The sequence below is a fragment of the Lutra lutra genome, chromosome 4 (genome assembly GCF_902655055.1).
Source record: "Lutra lutra chromosome 4, mLutLut1.2, whole genome shotgun sequence".
NCBI classification, from domain to species: Eukaryota; Metazoa; Chordata; class Mammalia; order Carnivora; family Mustelidae; genus Lutra; species Lutra lutra.
The window spans coordinates 161,061,825-161,082,880 of NC_062281.1; the positions used below are offsets into that span (position 1 = coordinate 161,061,825).

Here is a 21,056-nt window from a genome sequence, read left to right on the forward strand (position 1 = left end):
TTCTCCAGCAGGGATCTCAGACTCAGTGGTAGAGCCTACAAGAGGCAGAGGCCCCAGTGAGGTCAGCAATGACCCTGTCTCATGCGCACCTGGACATCCCAGATGGTTCCTTCTGTGGTAGGTGGACTCGGGGCTTCCCTCCTCGTGCAATTCCTTCTTAGCTAAACCTCTCCGGTCTTTTTCTGCCTGAAATTCCATCATTTGTGTTCAGAGGAGGTACTCAACAAATGTAGGATGGATGGCCATACAAATGGCTGGAAGGAAGGGTGAAATCTATTCCTCCGCATTGAGGTTTTATCTCCAGAAAGTCTCTGCTATCAAGCACAGAGAGGAAGGAGTCCATTAGTTTGCCGAGCTTCCTGGAAATAGTACTGTAAGAGGAGTGAGAGACAGAAAGGGTAAGTTTTAATGGGGAAGGACCTCGAGAGAGTTCCTGAAGGGAAAGTCATGGGAGAGTTGGAGGGATCAAAGAAGGCTTCCTGAAGGAAGTGGCATTTGATGCAGGGCCCCAAGGACAAAGAAGCAGTGAAGGCATTTGGGTGGAGGGAACAGTGTGGCAGAGTTACGGAGGCAGAAGTGCGAAGTGGGCTCTTGGCGGCAGCAAGGCTCCGGGTTGAGGGAACAGAGGGAGGTTACACTGTGGTGGAGCCCTAGCAGAGGAGGTTGGGGAGGACCTTAGGAGCTGCTGAGTGTCAAACCAAGAAAGGCGCTTTGCAGGGTAAGCACTGGATTATGAGCTTGGGTCTGCATCCCAACCCAGGATCTATTCTCACCGGTTTCACTCCCTTGGACCCGCTCTTTGGAATTTTCTTTAGGGGGCAGTGGGAGCCATGGCAAGTTCTTGATCAGGGAAGTGCTTAGAAGTCACAGGTCACAGAACAGTCAAGTTGACAGGTACGATGGACCTCATCTAATCTAACCCTTTCAATCTGTAGATGAGAAAGCCGAAGTCCAGAAAGGCGAAGTAACTTGCCCAGTGTCACACAGCAAGCCGGGGCAGAGCCAGGACTTGGACCCGGGTCACCAGACTCTCTGTTTGGGGCTCTTTCCCCTCTGCTGCAATCTGGGATATCATCTGGGGGCACTGAGCTGGAGGCAGAAGTCCACCAGGAAGCTACAGCCCCACCTAGAGCAGAGATCACAAAGCCGACCAGTCAGAAATGTTTATTGAGCCCTCACCCTGTGCCCCATCTTGGGCCAATCTGAGGAGTCCGTGTATTGAATACCCACACAGAAGGACAACAAAGCAAAAGAATCTGGTGGGCTTCTGGGAGGAGGAAACACACAGCAGATAGAGTATTCATGAGAAGGGGCATTGAGAGCAGACTTGGATGAGGATGTAGGAAGGCCTCCGGGAGGAGTAGCCCATCACTCGGGTTCCCTGTGGTTCTTGGCCAAGGTCTCCACCTCCTTCATGAACCGGAGACACAGCTCTTCTTCCCATGGCAAAGCAACGCACTGCACAGCCACTGGAAGTCCTATGGATCCTTGTACTGCCTGCCCAGAGAGAAGGTAGATGGACTTAAGAGCCTGCTTTCCACTCTCAGGCCCATGCCCCGCCTCCTTCACCACTCATAGGCATTATTAGTTCAAACATCTCATCCCCAATCTATATTAAGAGAGAGATATCCTGGATCTCAGATCCCAGCCTTCCTCAGCTCTCAGTGAAACCTGAAAAAACTATTCTGACTTTGTCTATCTCTAATTCTCCAGGGTTAAGATGTAAAATTTGCTCCTTGTGCAGAGAGCCGACTACAATTATGAAATAAAAAAACGAGTGTCCACCCAGTGTTCTCAGCAAAGGAATAAAGAATATGCAAATCCTGATCCCAAGCCCGGTCATACTTCCGCTGTGAAAAAGGTACCCTGACCCCAAACACAGACTCAGGAACGTGGGGACTGAACCTGAGTCCCGGCTATGAAATCCAAAGGTACTTAGAGGCATTCAGGAATGTTTCCATTGTTTTATGATGATAAGATACAAGCCCTTATTGTCTTCGTCACTGGAGCCAAGTCAACCAGCTTGGAGTACTGGCTCCCTCCACGTGACCTGCCTATGGGGTGTGGCAGCATGGTCGGTCAAGTCTCTTAACCTGTGTGCGCCTCCATTTCCAACTTCATAAAACCTCACAGGACAGTTATGGGATTTAATGATTTAATATATATACAGCACTTTTAAACAGCTCCTGGAACAGAGTAAGAGCTCAAGACACATTAAATAGTATCATTATTGTTATTTTCTCAGAATTCAGGTCAGCAGTTCCACTGGGTGACTCTAGCACTAAAATCAATTTCCAAAAAAGTAAGTTACTTAATGTCTGACTCAGACACACACATACTTTTCAGAGTCAGTCTCTCTCTCTCCCCTTCTCCCTGTCACCCAGGACAAGGTTGTTATTTTAGATCATGCATTAAATATGCACATAAAAATATTTCCTTTTGTGAGCTGCTTCTGAATTAGTAATAAGAAGTATACACTTCCTATTTCCAAAGCCTTATACTGATTGCTTCACTGTTTTTCTTTTTTTTTTTAAGAATTTATTTATTTGTCTAAGAGAGAGAACGCACATGAGAAGGGGGAGCAGCAGGCAGAGAGAGAAGTAGACTCTCTGCCAAGCAAGGAGCCGGATGTGGGACTCAATCCCAGGACTCTGGGATCATGACCTGAGCTGAAGGCAGCCACTTAACCGACTGAGCCACCCAGGCGCCCCATGCTTCACTGCTTTTCAATTGAACCTTTAGGACAACCCTGCGGGGTAGATATTTTAATTCCCATTTTCCTGGCAAAGAAGTTGAGGCTCAGAGAGGAGCAGGATCCAGTCCAGTTCCCTAGTAAGCTCCTAACCAGGGGCATTGGCTCCACTCTTCCTGCCTCTGGGATCAACTTTCCCTAACGGAAGTGTCTAGAAGACCAGTGGTTTTGTATACTCCCGGGGCAAGGACAGAGGCTGACTTGGAGCTCAGAGGGTGTGTCCTCGGAGATGGGGCGAAACCACGGTACAAGCAATAAAGAATAAACACTGGGAATGACTGACCCGACCCCACACCCACTCTCCCTGACCCAGACGGAGGCAAGACTCAGTCCTGGCTTGCGCCCCCCCGGGGGAGAGGCCTTTAGAGAGAAACCGACCTCCCGGAAACATTTGTCAGAAGTATATGGGGCGCCTGGGTGGCTCAGTGGGTTAGGCCGCTGCCTTCGGCTCAGGTAATGATCCCAGGTCCTGGGTTCGAGCCCCGCATCGGGCTTTCTGCTCAGCGGGGAGCCTGCTTCCTCCTCTCTCTCTCTGCCTGCCTCTCTGCCTACTTGTGATTTCTCTCTGTCGAATAAATAAACAAAATCCTTAAAAAAAAAAAAAAAAGTATCTTCGTAGTATCCCTTGTAGAAGACCAGTTCTTCCTCGTCCTGCAGCGTCACAGTGGTGACCGGCACCACGCCAGCGGGGAAGTTGAGGACGTTGTACAGGCTCAAGCTGGAGGAGACATCTGTAGGCAGAGCCAGGCAAGCGCAGATCAGCGGACAAAAGACAGGTAGGGAAGAGTGTTGAGTGAGCGCCCCCTCTGAGGTCATTCTCGGAACTGCAGCCCTCTGGACTCGCAATAGCGCCGCGTTTGGGGCGGGGAATCCACCTGACGGCAGCGGCCTCCTGCTCTCCCCAGAGTGGAGGGAAAGAAAGAATGGTCGCTACTGAAGCCTTCCTCAGTGCCAGGCACTGTGTGGCCTCTCTCCACAGCGGATCCTTGAGTCCTCTCCACCCCTGTGAGGCGGAATTGACTCTTCGTGTGAACAATAAGGAAACCGAGGTGGTGGACCGTTGGCTGGTTTTTCACAGACCACACAGCTGATGACCGCTGAAGCGTGCAGGGAGGGTGACCCTGAGTTAAAAGGCATCTCCTCTACAGCAGCCACCTGTTTGTAGGGAGTGAGTGATGGAGGGAATGAGAAGAAGGAGGGAGAAGTAGGAGTGAGACGGAGGGATGAGAAGTTTGTAGGAAGTGAGAAGACGGCCGGTGATGTCAGCAGAAGCCGCGGGGGCGCAGGACCAGGTGTGGGATGTGCCTTTGGGCAGTCGCTGTGGGGAGACCCAGGGAAGGGGAGTCTAGGCTTGAGGTGGGTTTTCATTCTGCCTTGATAACACCTCTGAGAACTGCACCTGAGCTGGGCAAGGGCGTCATCTCAGGGGGCCTAAGCCAAAGCCACCTTGTGAAGGAGGACAGCAGGAAGCCAGTTAAGAGTGACTGTGTATGCCAAGTGAAAGAAGCCGGACACAAAAGCCCCCTTCCTTCTGATTCCATTTGTGTGAAATCCTAGAAAAGGCAAGACTATAATGACAGAAAGAAGATCAGCGGTTTCGGTTTGCAAGGGAGGTGTGAACTGCAAAGGGCCATCAGGGAAATTTGCTGTATGATAAAAATAGTCTGTATTTTTACTATGGTGGTAGTTACACAGCCAGATGCATTTGTTAAAATTTATCAAATTACACTCTGAAAATTGGTGGGTTTCATGGCATGTGAATTATATTTCAGTAGAGTTCGTTTTCTTCTTTTTTTTTTCCTTTTTTAAGTAAATTCTGTACCCAACATGGGGTTTGAACTCATGACCCTGAGATCCAGAGGCACATGCTCTATTGACTAAGCCAGTCAGGGGACCCTTAGTAAAATTCATTTAAAAAGTGAATGGAAATTGTGAGTGTCTGCTAATAGGTACAGGGCTTCTCTTCTAGAAAATGGAAATGTTCTGGAATTAGATAGTGGTAGTGGTTTCATGGCACTCTAAATATACTCCAAACCACTGAATTGGACACCTTAAAATGGTGAAATTATGTTATCTGAATTTTACCTCAATTTAAGACATTTTTATTTATTTAATTTTTCAAAAGATTTTATATATTTATTTAACAGAGAGAGAGCACAAGCAGGAGGGGAAGCAGGCAGAGGGAGAGGGAGAAGCAGACGCCCCAATGAGCAGGGAGCCCCATGCGGGGCCCAAGCCCAGGACCCTGGGATCATAAGCTGAGCAAAAGGCAGATGCTTAATGACTGAGCCCCAAGAAATTTTTTTTTAAGTAGTGAATGGTGACAGAGGTCAAGGCCAAAGAAGCTGTGGCAGGACTCTGGAGTCCTGGACTCCGGGTCTCAACCCCACCAGGACCCAGGTTCCTCTCACCTAATGTCATGTTAGAATAGCCTGTACAGAAGGCAGGGGCCAGAACTGGCGTCAGCAGTACATCTAGATCCAGGGACCTCCACTTGGCTATGAACTCTTGCTTATATTCCTGCAGGGACAGTGGTGGAGGGAGGGGTAAAACCAGCAGAGGTCACTGTTTGCAGAACAAGGTCAAGCACTACCACGCCCAGTGGCATTAAACCTCAGAAAGAATTCCCAGGCTGTGAGATGCAGATTGAGATACCTGGAGGGAGAGGTGGCCGGGGAGGGTCAGGGCCTTCCCAGGGGCTGAGGTGAAGGGATAGGAAGGGGAGTCTTAGGCTGCAATTATCTGGGAACAATGTATCATCCTAGCCCCAAAGAGATGGACTAAATTAACCTCCAGGTCACCAAGCCTCCCCATCCAGGTATAGCTGGGCCTCCCCTGCAGGCCAGGCCAGAGCTCTGCCCCCACCCCCATCCCCCAATCTGGCCACTCCTGTCACCACCCAGGTCTCTGCTGCCCCTGTTCCAGCGGTCCCTTGAGGTCGCTTCAGGCACACATCACCTCCACAGCTGTGTGATGCTCCCACAGTTTCTTGGGAGTCCTGGGGGAATAAGTAAGAGAAGTCCAAAGATCAGAATGGGAGGACCCCCTTTTATACAAACGGGGACATTTCCATGGAGAGCTAGAGCCTAATCTCCATGTGGGCTGCAAATCAGCTGATGGGCCAGGAATGCCCCTGTGTCTTGTTCACTGCCCAGAACACCTTGCCTGCCCAGTGCTCCCAAGAGTCCACACCCTCTGGTCAATGCCCCACCAGCACCACCAGCAGCCACAGGGACTCACAGGCTCCCCCCAAAGCCACAGTTTCTTCCCCTAACCTGTGAGGTCCCCACTCAGCCCTCAGGCCACTCCAGCCCCAATTCCAACCCTAATCCCAACCCTAACCCAAACCCAATCTCAGCTCAGGCCCAGACTTTACCCCAGCCTAAGCTAATTCGAGTCTGAACTCAGAGATTAACTCCAAATCAAACCCAGCCCCCAAATAGCCCCAATCTCAACCCCGCTCAAAAGCATAAATTTAACCAGTGTCAGACATGACCCTAAAAACCTAATTAGATCCCAAAGCCTAAATAGCCCTTGCCCCCAGTGGACGCCAACTCTAGCCACATGGCCTTTGCTTAATTCCCCCCACCCCTTGGAAGACGCTTGTGAATGTCACTGAGGACACGAGCACTCATCCCACGCCATGAATCTCTTTCATCTTCTGGCTAGCTCGGGGCTCCTAGAGAGGCGGAGAAGAGAGACCTATTCAGAAACCACAGGGCAACACCTGCCTGCCCAGAATCGGGGTCCGGGAAAAGCAACTCTATTCAGCACACTGACATGGAAGCTTCTACTCCTTTCCAGCCTTTAGCCCCCCACCCTCTCTCTAAAACCCCTTCTTCTTTCTGAGATGCACCCCTCTCTCTCTGAAAGCACCCCTCTCCTTTGGACTCCATCAGCCCTTTCAGTTCCTCTTCTCTGAGCCCCCCCCAATCTCTGGGCCCCGTTCTGAGTCCTTCTCCTCTCTGGGCTTCTCCCCTCCGGAATGACTCCCACACTCACTGAAGGTCCACACTCACTATGTACTTCAGGATACAGGCCAAGAAACCCTTGAGTGGGCCTGGCAGACAGAGCAGATTGACAGTTGTCTTTATGCAAGGGTCCACAATGTCCCCCTCACTGAGGAGCCACAGACACGTATCCAGTCAGTTACAGTCTTTCAGCCATCGACCGGCCCTCCTACCTACCCAGCTCCTGCTCCGGAGGGAAGCCATGGAAGGAGGTGAGACCAAAGAAATGCATCTGTTCCCACCAGCACCGCCCCTGGAACACGTGCATCCTGGAGATGGAGCCCAGGTTGCTGACTTCTTGTTTAAGGTCACACAATTAACCAGAGGCATCCCACCAGCACAGGCCCACAGAGCCCCTTCCTAGGGCTCAGGGCACCACCATCCCCGTCCCCAGCCCCACGCCCGACATCTGAGTCCTGACAAACATACAGCTTCTCCAGAAGGGTGGCCCCTGCTTCGCCAAACAGACCTCCCATGAACAGGTGTTGGACAGCATACTCTATACGGGGGATGGAGAAGGGGATGATCTGGGGAGACAGAGACTGAGTCAGGGCCTGGAGTGCTACCCACCCCACCAGGGATTCTCAGCATCCCTCAGGACTTTTTTAAAAATTATTTATTTATTTATTTGACAGAGAGAGAGAGATCACAAGTAGGCATAGCGGCAGGCAGAGGGAGAGGGAGAAGCAGGCTCCCCAAGGGGAGCCTGATGTGGGGCTTGATCCCAGGACCCTGGGATCATCACCTGAGCCAAAGGCAGACACTCAACTGACTGAGCCACCCAGGCGCCCCTACATCCTTCAGGATTTAAAGAGAGGACAGGACATCACCTCTCCTCTCCATCCATCTGAGCCCCTCTGCTGCCATGCCACTCCTTCACCCCCCACGGAGATACCATGGCATTCAAGCAGCCCTCCTTTCCTTCCTGCTTCACTGAGATCCTGTCCCAGACCACATGCTTCATTGAATCTTCACAGCCACCCCATTTGGTAGAAAACTGAGGCTCAGGGGGATTAAGAGACTGGCCCAAGATTGCATAGATCCATGTGTCGCCAACCAGCAATTCTCAAAAGGGAGGCATGACCAGGACAAGCCACTGGTTGTGAGAGGCAGGGGCTGGGGTGGGGTGGGGGGGTGTGCAAGGTGATTTTTGAGGACTGAGATCTCCTCACAGCCATCTGTTGGAGGCAACAGAAACCCAAGCTATAGGAATTATAGGAGTGAGTCCCTGAATCCCCACCCCTGAAGAGGGAAGCTGCAAAATCTTGATGCCTTCCTCACATTGGGGGAGGGGGCCCACTCTGCTCCCACCTGCAGCCCATCAGCTTTCCCCAGGAAGCATAGAGGAAACACGGTGATGTTAGCAGCTCAGACTCAGATATAACTTCCTTTCTCTCCAAGAATGGCCCAGCCCAGCATGCCCACAAGCCTGGCTGCCTACCTGATGTCCTGCATCCTGGAGCAGCCTGGAGGTGAGCCTCAGGGCCCTGGCCATGCTAGGAGTTGGCTGGGTGAAGCCATCAGATTCACAATAACCTATTCGAAGGAGCTGGTTACTGGAGTACACCTGTGGGCAAGAGGGGCTGGGTGGGGCTCTCAGAGGAGAGTGGGTCTCTTCAAGAGCCAGACCGGGACCTTGGGCCACAGCTGTGGCCTACACCTTGGGCCCCGGGGAATCTACAGAAACTCCCCAAGACCCCCTTGGAGCCTCTCTATATACTTTCCATGCTGTGGGTCCTCTGGAGAAACCCCTGGAAGGATTAATGGATAGGCAAATGATTGGGTGGATGACGTGGATAGGTAGATAGATAATAGATTCATGAATGAGTAGGTGGCCATATGTATGACATGGTGAATGGGTAGGTGGGCAGAGGGTTGAATGGATAGATGGGTGGGTGGAATGGATGGTTGGAATTGAGTTGGGGTGGGGGGACAGGTAAGTAAGTAAGTAGTTGAATAGACACAAAGACCTTTAAGTTAAAAAATAGCCAGGAGAGGATGGAGATGGAGAAATTAGTAGAGGCAAGTAATGGATGACAGAAAATGATCACAGGTTGATTGTATTCAGACATGTGTAGAGATCAGATGAGTAGACATCAAGTGAGTGGTAGACAGAGACTCTCCCTATGGAGAGGGTTCTAGAGCAGATAAGGCTGGATTCAAAGCCCAACTCTGCCAGTTACTAGCTCTGTGATCATAGGCAAGTCACTTCATTTCCCCTCAGTTTCCTTCCCTGTAAATGAGAAGCAGAATGCTCATTCTATAGAGTGAGTATTAGGATGAACTACAAAGAGCCTGAACATAGTAGATTCCAATAATTGTCATTGAATAAACTAATGCATAAATGAAGGCTGCCAAAGCTGGCAGGGCCTGGAGCAATCTTCTGGTCCAGCCTCTTTACCACACCCCTGGGGAGCCTGGGGCCTACGAAGAGATGGGACTTGGCCAAGGTTACCTAGAGGACCAGAAGCCTAGCTTAACCAGATACCAGACATGCTGAGTGTCATGTCTGTGTCATGTCTGGAGCCCCTCTCTGGGGGACAATGTTAGCTACAGTGCCAAGCAGCTGAGAGGCCAAAGCAGCTGGTGTCCAGCAGGGATGGGAGGTGAATATGACTGATCATGTGGGCTTCTTGGTCACTGTACCTTGGGCTGGGGGAGGTGTTCTTCACAGAAGATAGTCAGATGGTAGACAGGTCAATGAGGAAGGAAAGGAGGGAGAGGTGGGAGCCCTCCAGAGCCAGCTCACCTCCTCCCTGAAGGGCATAAAAGGCACGGTGGGGTCCAGCCGGTGCATGTCTTCACTTAGCAGTGCTCGCAAACACAGCGCCAGGCTCTCCACATCCCGGGCCATGGGGCCAGCCACTGTAGTCACTGAACAGAAACGAGGCAGATTCCTCTCATCCTTTCTGCTCCCGGGGATCCCCACTGCCTGGCCTCAGAGGGTGGGGCCCGGGGCCATGATCAGGTCACAGTGTCCTGGGGCTGGGGACAGGGAGAGTCAGCACACTGGGAAAGCAGCTTAGGTGCCTGACAGGAGAATCTCAGCTGGGGCAGAGTGTCAAGAGACAAGTAGGAGAGATTAAAGCTGGGTTGTAAGAAGCACTTCTCACGGGACTTGGGGGAGGCCGGCTGGGATCCATGCTGTTCCTTCGGATTGCTTTATCACCAGTGGGGCAAGTCTGTGTGAGATAGGGCTGAGTGAAATGTCCTTGGGGGCGAGGAAGGCTGAAGGGTGGTCTCTGGATGGGTGTGGCCACAGATTTGCTTACCAGATTTCTCACCCTTGACAGCAGCGGCAACTCCGGAGTAGCTGCAAAACCCCGCCCCCACCCAGAGCCCAGCTCAGCGCTTGAAGGAACGGCCAGCCGGCCAAGCACTCCCCCAGGCCCCAGCACCAGCAAGAGGAGTTGCTTCAACCTTGCTGTGACCCCTAGCACCCACAGCATCAAGTCTAGCCTCTATGATGGCCTTCAAGGCTCTGCAGTATCAACTCCTTCCCCAGTGTCCCCTTCTAGCCCTTCCACACACACATACTGCTCCGGGCAAAGAAAGCTGCTCACAGGTTACAGCCTTCTAGACTCTACACCATCTCTGCATACCCATCCTTCAAAGCCACCTTCAGATTCTGCCTCTTCCAGGAAGCCTTCCCTTCCCTTGCCCTGCCTCTGAAAGTTTAAAGTCTAGGCTTTTAAGAAATCTCTGTTGAAGAAAAGGTCAGCTTCATCCTGTGAATTTCCACAAGCTTTGACCCTCTCCTAGAGCCCCATCACTTTCTGACTCAGCCGTTTGCATGTCTAATAGCACAACAGGGGCAGGGACCGGGTCTGAGACTGTTCTGTGTCCCCAGCGCACGGGCTACCACAGTGCAGGTACTTGGGGAGGAGGGCCTGAAAGATGGGTGGATAAAGGAACAGAGACGGATACAGATGGACAGATAGACAGCTAGATGAACAGATGATGGGGAGATAAATGGATGAGTGAGTGAACTAACGAACGGAAGGAGGAATGTATATGAATTTGCCAAAGGCTGGGATGTTTGTCCTTTTTTTTAATCGATATATCCCCAGTTCCTAGTACGGTACTAGTCACAGAGTAAACACTCAATAAATATCTGTTAGATAAATTAAATGGTGGATAAATAGTGAAATTAATTGATGGCTAGAGACTGGGATGATGACTGCATAAGTGGATGAATGGACAAAGGATGGATAGATGGAAAAATGGATAGACCAATGAACGACTAAGGGAACAGGTAGGTCGATGGATAGATGTAAAGATGAATGAATTCATGAACAAATAAATTAATGAGTGTGTGGAAGGCCTTTTCTCCTGCCACCTATACCAGACATGGTGTGCTGATCTGGAACTGAAGCAGGAGCTATTTGAAGCCCACCTACAGTTAGCCGCTTCCCCGAGTACTGAGGTGAGTGGATAAGAGTTGATGTACCAATAGGCCTCTGTTCCCCTAGGCTGGGCTGAGTCTCCCCCTCCCCCCATCACCAGCACCAAGTACCTGAGGCGGTATCCGGTGGTCCTCAAGCCACAGACACCACAAAAGCTGGCTGGTATGCGGATGCTGCCCCCACTGTCGGTTCCCATGCCCAGGATGGAACCCCGTTGTGCCAGCATGACTCCCTCACCCCCTGAGGAGCCCCCAGGTGTCTTCTTCAAATTCAGAGGGTACAGGGTCTGTCCGCAGATGGGGTTGCTGCAATAAAAGCTGACGGAAGCAGAAGAAAAGGAGCTGGGAGGTGAAAGTCTCCCCTAAGAGACTGACCCCCTCAGGAGTCAACCCCAGGCCCACTTTGGCTCCCCAGCTCCTCCCCAGGGCTGAGCCCTCCCAGTCTCCCTTACGGCTGAGGTGAGGGCCCACTGCTGCAGGGAAGACCAAGAGTGGACACCAACCACAGCTCCTAACTTAAGGACGGGAGCCCCCAGCCCTGCTGTCAGAATTGGCAACAGGTTCCTCACAAAAGTAGGTACACTAAATGCCAAGGGAGAGGAGAGAAAAGCTGGGATAAACACAGAGATGAAACTCTTCAGAACCTCAGAGCCTGAGGGCCTGTAGAGACTATGAAGTCCACCCACACATTACAAGACGAGGGAGCAAGGCTCAGAGGGCAGAAAAGACATGCCCAAGAACCTCGGTCCCTCACAGCCCTGCTTGACTGGTCCGCACCTCACCCCTCCACCCTGAGCCAGGACTTTAAGTTGCTGTCAGTCCTGGGCCAGCCCCAAACCCCGCCCCGCCTACCTACTTCAGAGACCTGAACAGCGTCTGTGGGATGTTGGTCTTTTTTTTTTTTTTTTTTTTTTTTAATAGAGAGGCAGGCAAAGAGAGAGAGAGAGGGAAGCAGGCTCCCTGCTGAGCAGAGAGCCCGACGCGGGACTCGATCCCAGGACCCCGAGATCATGACCTGAGCCGAAGGCAGCGGCTTAACCCCACTGAGCCACCCAGGCGCCCCGTGGATGTTGGTCTTAACGAAGGGAATAGCTCCCTGAGCCTTGAGCACTTCCACAATGACCCCGTCCTTGGCTGCTGGCTTCTCCAGGAACTGGGCCAGGCCGCACGTAGAGTCATGGCCCTGCAAGGAAGTGACATTAAGGCCAGGCCCTAGGGATCAGAATGCAACTTCCCAGAGAACAGACTCTCCTCACTCTGCTTCCATTCCACGCATTGTCACGGCCTCTGAAATGTGTGGACACTGCACCCTTAGGAGGATTCATGAGCAGCGGGAGAACGTGGTGGGCCAGAGCCAGACGCCTGGGTTCAGATCCCAGCTGGCCACTTTCTAATTGTGGACCTTCGATAACAGAACTCGCCCAATGTCCCACACTCAGATGCTCACCGGCTCAATGACGTAGGGGCACACGCACACACATGTACACATGTGAACATATGTCTCACAGCCCACCTTGCAGTCATAGGTGTCCTTCAGGCTGATGGGAACCCCATAGAGGAGGCCCCTCTCAGTCTTCTGGAGCTTCTTCAATGCCTGCAGTTGCTCCTCACACTCGCCCAGGAAATCCATGAGGCAGTTTACCTCCTTATGTACCTTCAATGCCTGAGTGACATTGAGGGAGACCAACATGGAGCACTTCAGTCACCCACCATCCTGACCCAGAGCAGAATAGTAATGGCGGGTGACTGTGGCCATGCGTTCCCTCCCACGTCAGCCATAGTGCCACAGTGATATACCCATCCCCCACCCTCCTGTGAGGAGGACAAGGGTTGAGAACCCCACTCCCCTCCGGAGCCAACCACCACCATCCTCTAAGTAGCTACAGAGGACGCTCTCCAGACTGAGCTCGTCATCCTGTAGCTTCTGGCCAGCCTCTCCAGGGGCAGCTCCAGGATGGCCTTGGGGGTCCAGGGAGGGCTCCTGTGGAGAGGAGGGCAGAGGGTCAATGACTGATTCACTCCAGTCCACTCGCACATGCTCAACATCATATCCCCACACAGTTGCACACCCATCCATGTGCCCAGCCCGTGCTCCTGGACTCGCCCTTAGCATGAAGAACACTTCCTGCGCAGGCTCCAGATTGGCATGAGAGTCCTACATGGCAGATGTTCCCTCCGTCTCTGCCTCCCCAGTGCCCAGCCTGAGGCCTGGCACAGAGGAAGGCCTCCCCCATCGTGTTGCTACCAGAAGGGGCACAACGGCAGTGGGAGTGATTCTAGCTGCACATTGTGGGACCCGGGGGTTATGGAAGTGGGCTTCATCTCTGTATGGTTTGCCTTCGGGGGGGGCACCCCGACATCCCACCTTTCCTTCCTATCCAGCCTTCTCACTCCTGGTGATCTGACCTGGGGATGATCCAGCCTGAGGGGCATGAGAGCCAGGACCCAGCCTTGACCACACTCTCCACTGGTCAGCTGGTTCCCTTCCCTCCCGTGACCAGCATCCCTCCAAAGAAACAAAGGACTAGAAGCAATCAGGAGTTACCCCAGCTGCTCTGAGCCCACTTCTTCAGGGTATGAGGCGAGGCCTGACACCAGCCCCTCAGGACTCTTGTCAGAGGCAAGTGGTGGCATGACAAGGGCCTAGCACACAGCAAGCACTCAGGAAGGTGAAGTTGTCTTCCTTTGTGGCGCCGGGCCCCAGCTGAGACTCTGATGCCTGCAAGCCGGAGTTGGGGGCTGGGTGGGAAGACAGCACGATGGTCCTTCCTTGGTCCTGGAGGGGTGGGGTGCCAGACAAGGGAATTTCCCTGGGAGGTTTGGGGTTCCCAGTCTTCTTGGTTGTCAAATCTGGATTTTTCTTAAATCCCCATCTTGCAGTCCTTGGTAGCATCTGACTCTCAGACACTTTCCTGCTGGAAACTCTCTATGCCCTCAACTCTCCTGGCTTCCTTCTGGCCCAGGCAGCTCCTTCTCAACCTCTCCTCTCTTCCCTTCTATAAATAAATGTTGATGCTCCTCAGAACTTGGACTCCTCTCTGCCTACTGCCCGCCCTCCCTGGGTGACCTCAGCCACCAGCGTGTCCCAAGGATGCCCAGATTTCCCTGTATCTACAGCCCAGGCCTATTTCCTGCCATGCCTCAGACCCATTTACTGACCCACATATCCACAGATACCCCAGGTCTGACTGTTTGTCAAACCCGTTCTTCTTCATGAAATTCCCAATCGATGATACTCACGTCACCACAGCAATAATCCTCAGAATCATCCTGGATCACTTCCTCACGTCCCAGCTCCAAAGACAGTCATGATAGCTTATCTCAATCATATGGAACATGTGTTCTAACCCTTACTGAGTTGCAGGCTATATTCCAAGCATTTTACGTATATGAGCTCATGTCACTACCTTACAACAACCTGAGGAGGTGGGCATATTGCTTTCTCTTTCTTTACAGTAGGAAAAGACACTGTGGCCACGAAAGCTCCTTTGCCCAAAGACACTCGGCTCATTGAGTGGCAGAGCCTGGATCTACATGAATAGTCTGGCCCCAGTGACCATTCTCTTACCCACATGTGTCACTGTTAGGTGGTTCTGCCCCTTCATATCTCCCGTCTCTGACTCTCCAGACTCCTTCTTGCCTAGAACATTCTCTTCTTGTCTCTCAGTATTCTCCAGCGCCTCTCACTGGCCTCCCTGCCTCTGATATCTATAGCTCCAGTCCAACCTCTTCACTACAACCTAGGTGATCCTATTCAGATAAAACCCATAGGTCCCAAGTGCCCTCAGAATAAAGTTGCAAAACCATTGTCCTCAGAGTGGTTTTCAGGGCTTTCGCCGTAAACATGTAAACTCCATTTGCGTAGAGATACACCAAGATGCACGTATACCAAGTACTTCCTTGTGGGCCGGGAGCCATGTTAAGCAATCTGCCTGCACATTAAATCCTCATGAAAACCTTTGGATCAGTGCTTTTATTATCATTATCTCCCACTTCACCAATAAGGGCAACTTGGCCGCAGAGAGGCTAACTCTCTAGCCCAAAGTCATAAAAATGGGAGAGACTTAAACCTAAGTTGTCTCTCCCCTCACCGCTACCCTCAAATGGCTCTTAGGGAGGGAGGCCTTTTCCAATGAAGCACTTCCTGGGTGCCCAGCACTGTTCTAGGCCCTTTCCCCGCTGGGTGCTGGGAGGCCCATTTCACCAGCCTTCTCTCTCTCTGCCCCATTCCCATATTCTGCTGTTCTAGCCATGCTGCCCAGTCCCTTGACTTGCTGTGCCATTTTGCCACCTTAGTGCCCCAGCGAGGAACTCCCCTCCTGTATGCCACAAGGACTTTCAGAAGGGCCCAGACATGGATCCTTCTAGAATACGGTGGGCATTTGGCTAGAAGGCACCCCAATGGCTGTGTTGTGGCTAAAATGAAATCCTTCTGAGTCACTTACCAAAAAGCCACTCCCACAAGCGCCCCACCACCCCCAGTGGCCCTAGCCCCTGCCATGGGACTCTGCCCTCTCTTCACAGTCTAGCAGGTAAAAGATTAATGCTCAGCCCAGCAGGGACACTCTAGGCACAGCCCCTGATTCGCTCAAGGACTGTGAAGAGCCAGTCTGTGTTCATCACTCACCCTGCTCACCCCAGCCCTAAGGAGACCCAGCAAGCCCCACCAGGGACCATCCCAGCACATGCTGACCCACAGGTGCCCACCAAGCCTGCATGTCAGCCCCTGATTCCTACATGTCTACCTGGAGAGATGACATCCCTATGGGCAAGTGCCCACTGTCCAGCTGGACCCCTGAAGCTACCGCTCCCCTGCAGTTGTCTTCACATGGCCGCTTGTAAAAATGGAAGCCTCTCAGGGAGCTGGGGAGAGGTGGGGAGAATGGGCAGAGGGAACTACTGGGGGCCACTGGAGGTGGCTGCTGGGACCACTCCTCTGCCAACATGGCGGGCATTCCAGGGACTTGGCAGGATGGACGGGGCTTCCGAGAGCCTGGCAATACATTCACCCACCCAGCTGAGTGTCCCTTGCACCTAATAGAACAAACTCATCGAAATTCACTAAACACCTGCCCAGCAAGGACAACATTCGTTCTGTTATTACTGAAGTCAGACCTCTGGCATAGATAGTACTTGCTGTGTACACCACTGTAACCATTAGGAACTCAAGTGAGTACTATAGTTCTAATCATCACACCCCATTGTAGAGATGAGGACGTTAAGGCATGGAGGAGTTTTTTTTTTTAAGTAGAGGAGTCAGGGGTCCCTGGGTGGCACAGTCGGTTGGACGACTGACTTGGTTTTGGCTCATGCGGTGATCTCAAGCTCATGAGATCCAGTGTCAGGCTCTGTGCTCAGCAAGGAGTCTCCTTGTGACCCTCTCTCCCTCTCCCCTCTCCCTCTGCCTCTTCCCCCCTGTGCACACTCTCTCTCTCTCTCAAATAAATAAATCCTTAAAATAGATCGGAGTCAGGATTCAAACACAGTCCCGCCTTCTCTCAACTACCACACTCCTATTTGTCCTGTTACACAACTTCTCGGGAGGCTCGTAAGATTGAGAGAGCTGTAATTTATTTTTTTAAGATTTATTTATTTATGGGGCGCCTGAGTGGCTCAGTTGTTAAACATCTGCCTTCCGCTCAGATCATGGTCCCAGGGTCCTGGAACGGAGTTCCACATCAAGCTCCCTGCTCAGCAGGAGGTCTGTTTCTCCCTCTCCCACTCCTTCTGCCTATGTTCCCTCTCTCACTGTGTCTCTCTCTGTCAAATAAATAAACAAAATCTTTAAAAATATATTTATTTATTTGAGACAGAGAGAGAGCAAGGGGAAGGGGCAGAGGGAGAAACCGTCTCAGGCAGACTCTGGGCTGAGAGCAGAGTCTGACACGGGGCTCAATCTCACAAAACCCTAAGGTTTCATGACCTGAACCAAAACCAAGAGTTGGAGATTTAAACCAACTGAGTCACCCAGATGCCCCGAGATTGCTGTAATTTATTTTGACATTCTAAAGATTTTATTTATTTGACAGAGAGAGATAGAGAGCAAGGGCGGCGGCAGACAGAGGCAGAGGGAGAAGCAGAAAAGAGGCAGACTCCCCCCTGAGTAGGGAGCCTGATGTGAGACTTGATCCCAGGACCCTGAGATCATGACCTGAGCTGAAGGCAGACGCTCAACCGACTGAGCCACCCTTATGGGTCCATAAGGGTCCCCTTATGATGACATTCTAATAACAATGTTTATGACTTAGTTGACAATAGAGATGTTCGATTATATAGAATCTCGGCGTTAGAATGGCTGGAGGACTGTGAGTACAATTGCTACATGTTTGGCAGAAGTCAAGAAAGGACTCAATTCCAAGACGTGCCCTCCCCCTCTTGCCACGTCCCATGGCTCTAATGGCCCCATCTGGCCTTTTCCACACTCACTGGTGCTGCCTCCTATGATGGTTTAAAAGTCAAAGAAAATATATTTTAGAGTTTTAGTTAATTGATGTATTACCAGTATTTCTAAAGCAGTTGTGAAATATGTTTAATATTGTCGAAACTTCCAATGGTCAGAAGTCTAATGTCCCCCTGAGGTGACCAGAGCTTCCTAGCAGCAGCCTGCTGCCATGAGTGGCTTGTCCATTTACCCAGTGGACTACGAGTATTATTTTCTACATGCTCTACAGAAACACTGCCTTATCTCAGGCTTTTCTCTCTCCGGTATTGCCTTTCCTCTTCCTTCCTCCTTTTGGAAACCTGCACATCCTGTAAGGCTCAGCTCCAACACCACCTCTCCGTGAAGACTTCCCCACCCCACCCTCTGCAGATGGCCCAAAGCCCTTCCTCCCAGGTCCCATAGCTCCCCAAGCATTTGGCCCTCACCACACTCAGCTGAGCTGCCTCCCGTCACAGTTTGCATAGCTCTGTTCCCACCATGATACAATACATTCAGACCAGAAGCATCTTTAAGGCAGGCCAAAGTCAGGTGTCAGATTCATTTTGATTATGAATCTGTCCCCAGGGTCCAGCAAAAGGCAAGACCCAGAGGAAACCTCCGTCAGATTTTGCTAAGCTGAACTGAACTGGATTTGTTTGAATCCGCCAGGGTTTGGCCTATGTCTCAGCCTCCTACCTCCCTGGGATGTAAAGCTGGACACCTGAGGCCTTGAGGGTATCCTTGGCAGGGGGAAGGTGCCCATGAGGACCTGTGTAGCTTCATTGGGGAAAGAGTAAGGTACTGAAAGCCAAGAGGTCTGTAGCCTTGGGGGAAAGCTGGAAACACCAGGGGGGACCTCCCCGCAAAACCCTTCCACTCCTCCAGCCAACCAGACCCACACACCCCCACCAGGTACTCAGCCCAAGAGCTCTACACACCAGACGCCCACACATACACCAAGCACGCCCAGACCAACACAGAAGCAGATGTCCTCACACATCAGACACCCGACCACACAGGTACATGCTCAACCAAACATTCAGACCCAAACCTCAGACCAAAACCAGCCACCCATAGCTAGATGTACCCATTCCCATCAGTAACACAACACATACATACCCACCCAGGCACACGCACCACAAGCCCATAACCAAACACAGGCAGCATGCACCCAAGCACACCACTCAACCAGCACATCATCAAAGCCAGCAGGAGACACCCACAAGCAGGTTCTGGGGTGTGCAGTAAGGGAACCCAAATCCACCACAGTGCACGCACACGTACATGCATGTTCACATGCACACGCGCGCATATGCACACACACACACACACACACACGGGAATCTTCTCCATCACACTGATTCACCACAGCAACCCCATTAGCCCAGATTTCTTGCTCACCAACCAGGGAGGGGCAGCTGCTCTCGGGGGGCAGATTGATTTATCCAACTAATTAGCCCCAATTAATATTAATACACATTCTCAGGAACTGCAGCAGCTCGGGCAGAGAAGCTGCCCCTTGGGGCCATCAATCACCATCCAGGGGACGGCAGAGGACACTCAGGAACTCCAGAGCATGGGGATAGCTCCTCAGGCACTGGCCCCAACCCCCACTCCCAGGGCTCCCAGGGAGTCCACCACTGTCAGCCACAGTTGGGGACCCTAAGATGCCATGAGCTCACCCCTCGCAGGGTAGTTGGGGAACCCAGGAAGGGGCTGTCACGTCTTCTAGACCCCACAGCGGACCCCAAGCACAAGGAAAGGTGGACTGCCTCTCCTTCCCACCTTGCTCTCTGCTACTCTAGGCAGGTTCTGCGGCGACACCCATGGCTCAGTCCCTTCACCTTCAAGTCCCAGCCCAGCCACGGTGATTGTTCCAGTGCCTTGAAATATCCCTACCTAAGCTGTCAAAAGTCCCTTTTAAGACACAGAGCTTCCTGGAAGGACCGTATCTCCTGTGACCGCCCTGTGCTTTGCATCTATGAGCTGTTCTCAAACATTTGCAGAACCCGGGGGCAGGGGGATGGGATGGAGAACGTGTAGTCCAGGGTTCCTGTGTCAGTGGGGTGTGGGGGTACTCAGGGGCTGGAAAGAGACCTGGAGACCTGAAGGAAGACCTCCTGCCTCCAATTGCTTCCATCAGTTTATCTTATTTCAACAAAAAGCTCACCCACATTACTAACTCACGTGCGGGTGCTGGGAGGACAAAGAAAACGCACGGCCCCCAAACTCAATGGGTTCCAAGTACACGGATAGAGGAGGAACTAACAGCAGCACAAAGAGCCAGCATGGGGAGAACTGGGGGTGGGGGACTGCCCCCCTCCTGCCCCAGGCTCCTTGTCTTCTGAAGGGGACGGGACAATAGTCCTGAGGTGGGATCCTCCCCAGCCCTCCTCTTGAGATGGAGGGCTGGGGAGCCTCAGGGATAGGTGTCCACTCACTTGCTGCCGGAGACGCTGGGCCAGAGCCTTCATTTGCTGCAGGGCCACTGCCCTACGCTTCTGCGCCCTGGGGATCTTGTTCCTTGCGGGAGCACGCAGCCAGCAAAGCCGGGCGGCCCCCAGCAGGGCCAACAGGAGGAGCACCATCAGCCAAGCCATGCCAGGCATTATGGAACCTGTGCGGGTAGAGCCCCCTGCTTCCTTGAGAGCCCTGCTGGCTCGTCCACCCGCAGCTATATGCTCCAGCACCCTCCCACTGTGGGCCCATCAAGGGGCAAAAGCCACACATGACCCTGCACGCAGCAGAATCCAAGCCCCTCCCACCTAGTGCTTAGCCCTAGGTGGACTTCCTGGGGCCAAAAGCCATTGGACCTCAGGCCACGCAGAGGAAGAGGCTTGGGCAGAGACAAGCCTGGAGAGGAGCCCAAGCTTGCAGCTGGGGAGGTGACCAGGCTCTGATCAGACCTCCCCACACCCTTCTCCCTGATCCCGCCCCTCAAACACCCCACCAGCACCCCTGATCTGACCCACAGCAGTTCCTAATGGAGCTGTCCCTGGGGTTTCCCGTTCCTTCCAGAGTAATTGCCCACCCCCTGAACACAGTTCACAGGCTGTATTGAGGTGGACTGAATAGGTTCACTCTGGAGGGCATCTGGGGTCAGGCAGAGAAGCAAGCAGGGACCCCTGGGAGGCTCTGAAGGCATCAGCCTCAGGTGAGCTGATGCCAGGAAGTGAGAATCGAGGTGGGCAGGCAGAGTCCTAACCCAGGCCTCTGTTACCCTCGCTGGGCTCTCATTCCTGACTGTAACACAAGGCCACATCCGTGATCCTGGGAGTCCAGACTCCCCAGTCGACTGCTTCTCCCTTCTAGACTCATTTCCCATCGTCTCCTTGTTCCAGGAGCTCCTGGTAGGCGGGGGGTTGGGTGGGGGAATGGTGGAGAGAGATATGGGGCTGTGGAGGTGAGGAGGCACCAGTGGTTTCCCAGAGGAGAGGCAGAAATAATGGGAAGTTATGGGGCTGCAGA

The 21,056-nt window shown here is 52.5% G+C and overlaps 1 protein-coding gene across 1 annotated transcript; it reads right to left on the reverse strand.

Annotated features, from left to right (window-relative positions):
• Nucleotides 1-1,149: 1,149 nt before the first annotated feature.
• LOC125098857 (vitamin D3 hydroxylase-associated protein-like) lies at nucleotides 1,150-20,281 on the reverse strand. The gene is given in 19 exon segments (XM_047728052.1): nucleotides 1,150-1,497; nucleotides 3,131-3,156; nucleotides 3,364-3,483; nucleotides 5,164-5,272; nucleotides 5,711-5,750; nucleotides 6,388-6,431; nucleotides 6,772-6,871; nucleotides 7,192-7,289; nucleotides 8,204-8,329; nucleotides 9,512-9,636; nucleotides 10,035-10,075; nucleotides 11,279-11,485; nucleotides 12,033-12,052; nucleotides 12,237-12,350; nucleotides 12,681-12,832; nucleotides 13,037-13,096; nucleotides 13,099-13,132; nucleotides 13,134-13,148; nucleotides 20,030-20,281. Coding segments are annotated over 19 exon segments (1,728 nt in total). The 5' UTR covers nucleotides 20,198-20,281; the 3' UTR covers nucleotides 1,150-1,368.
• Between the last annotated feature and the right edge of the window lie 775 nt (nucleotides 20,282-21,056).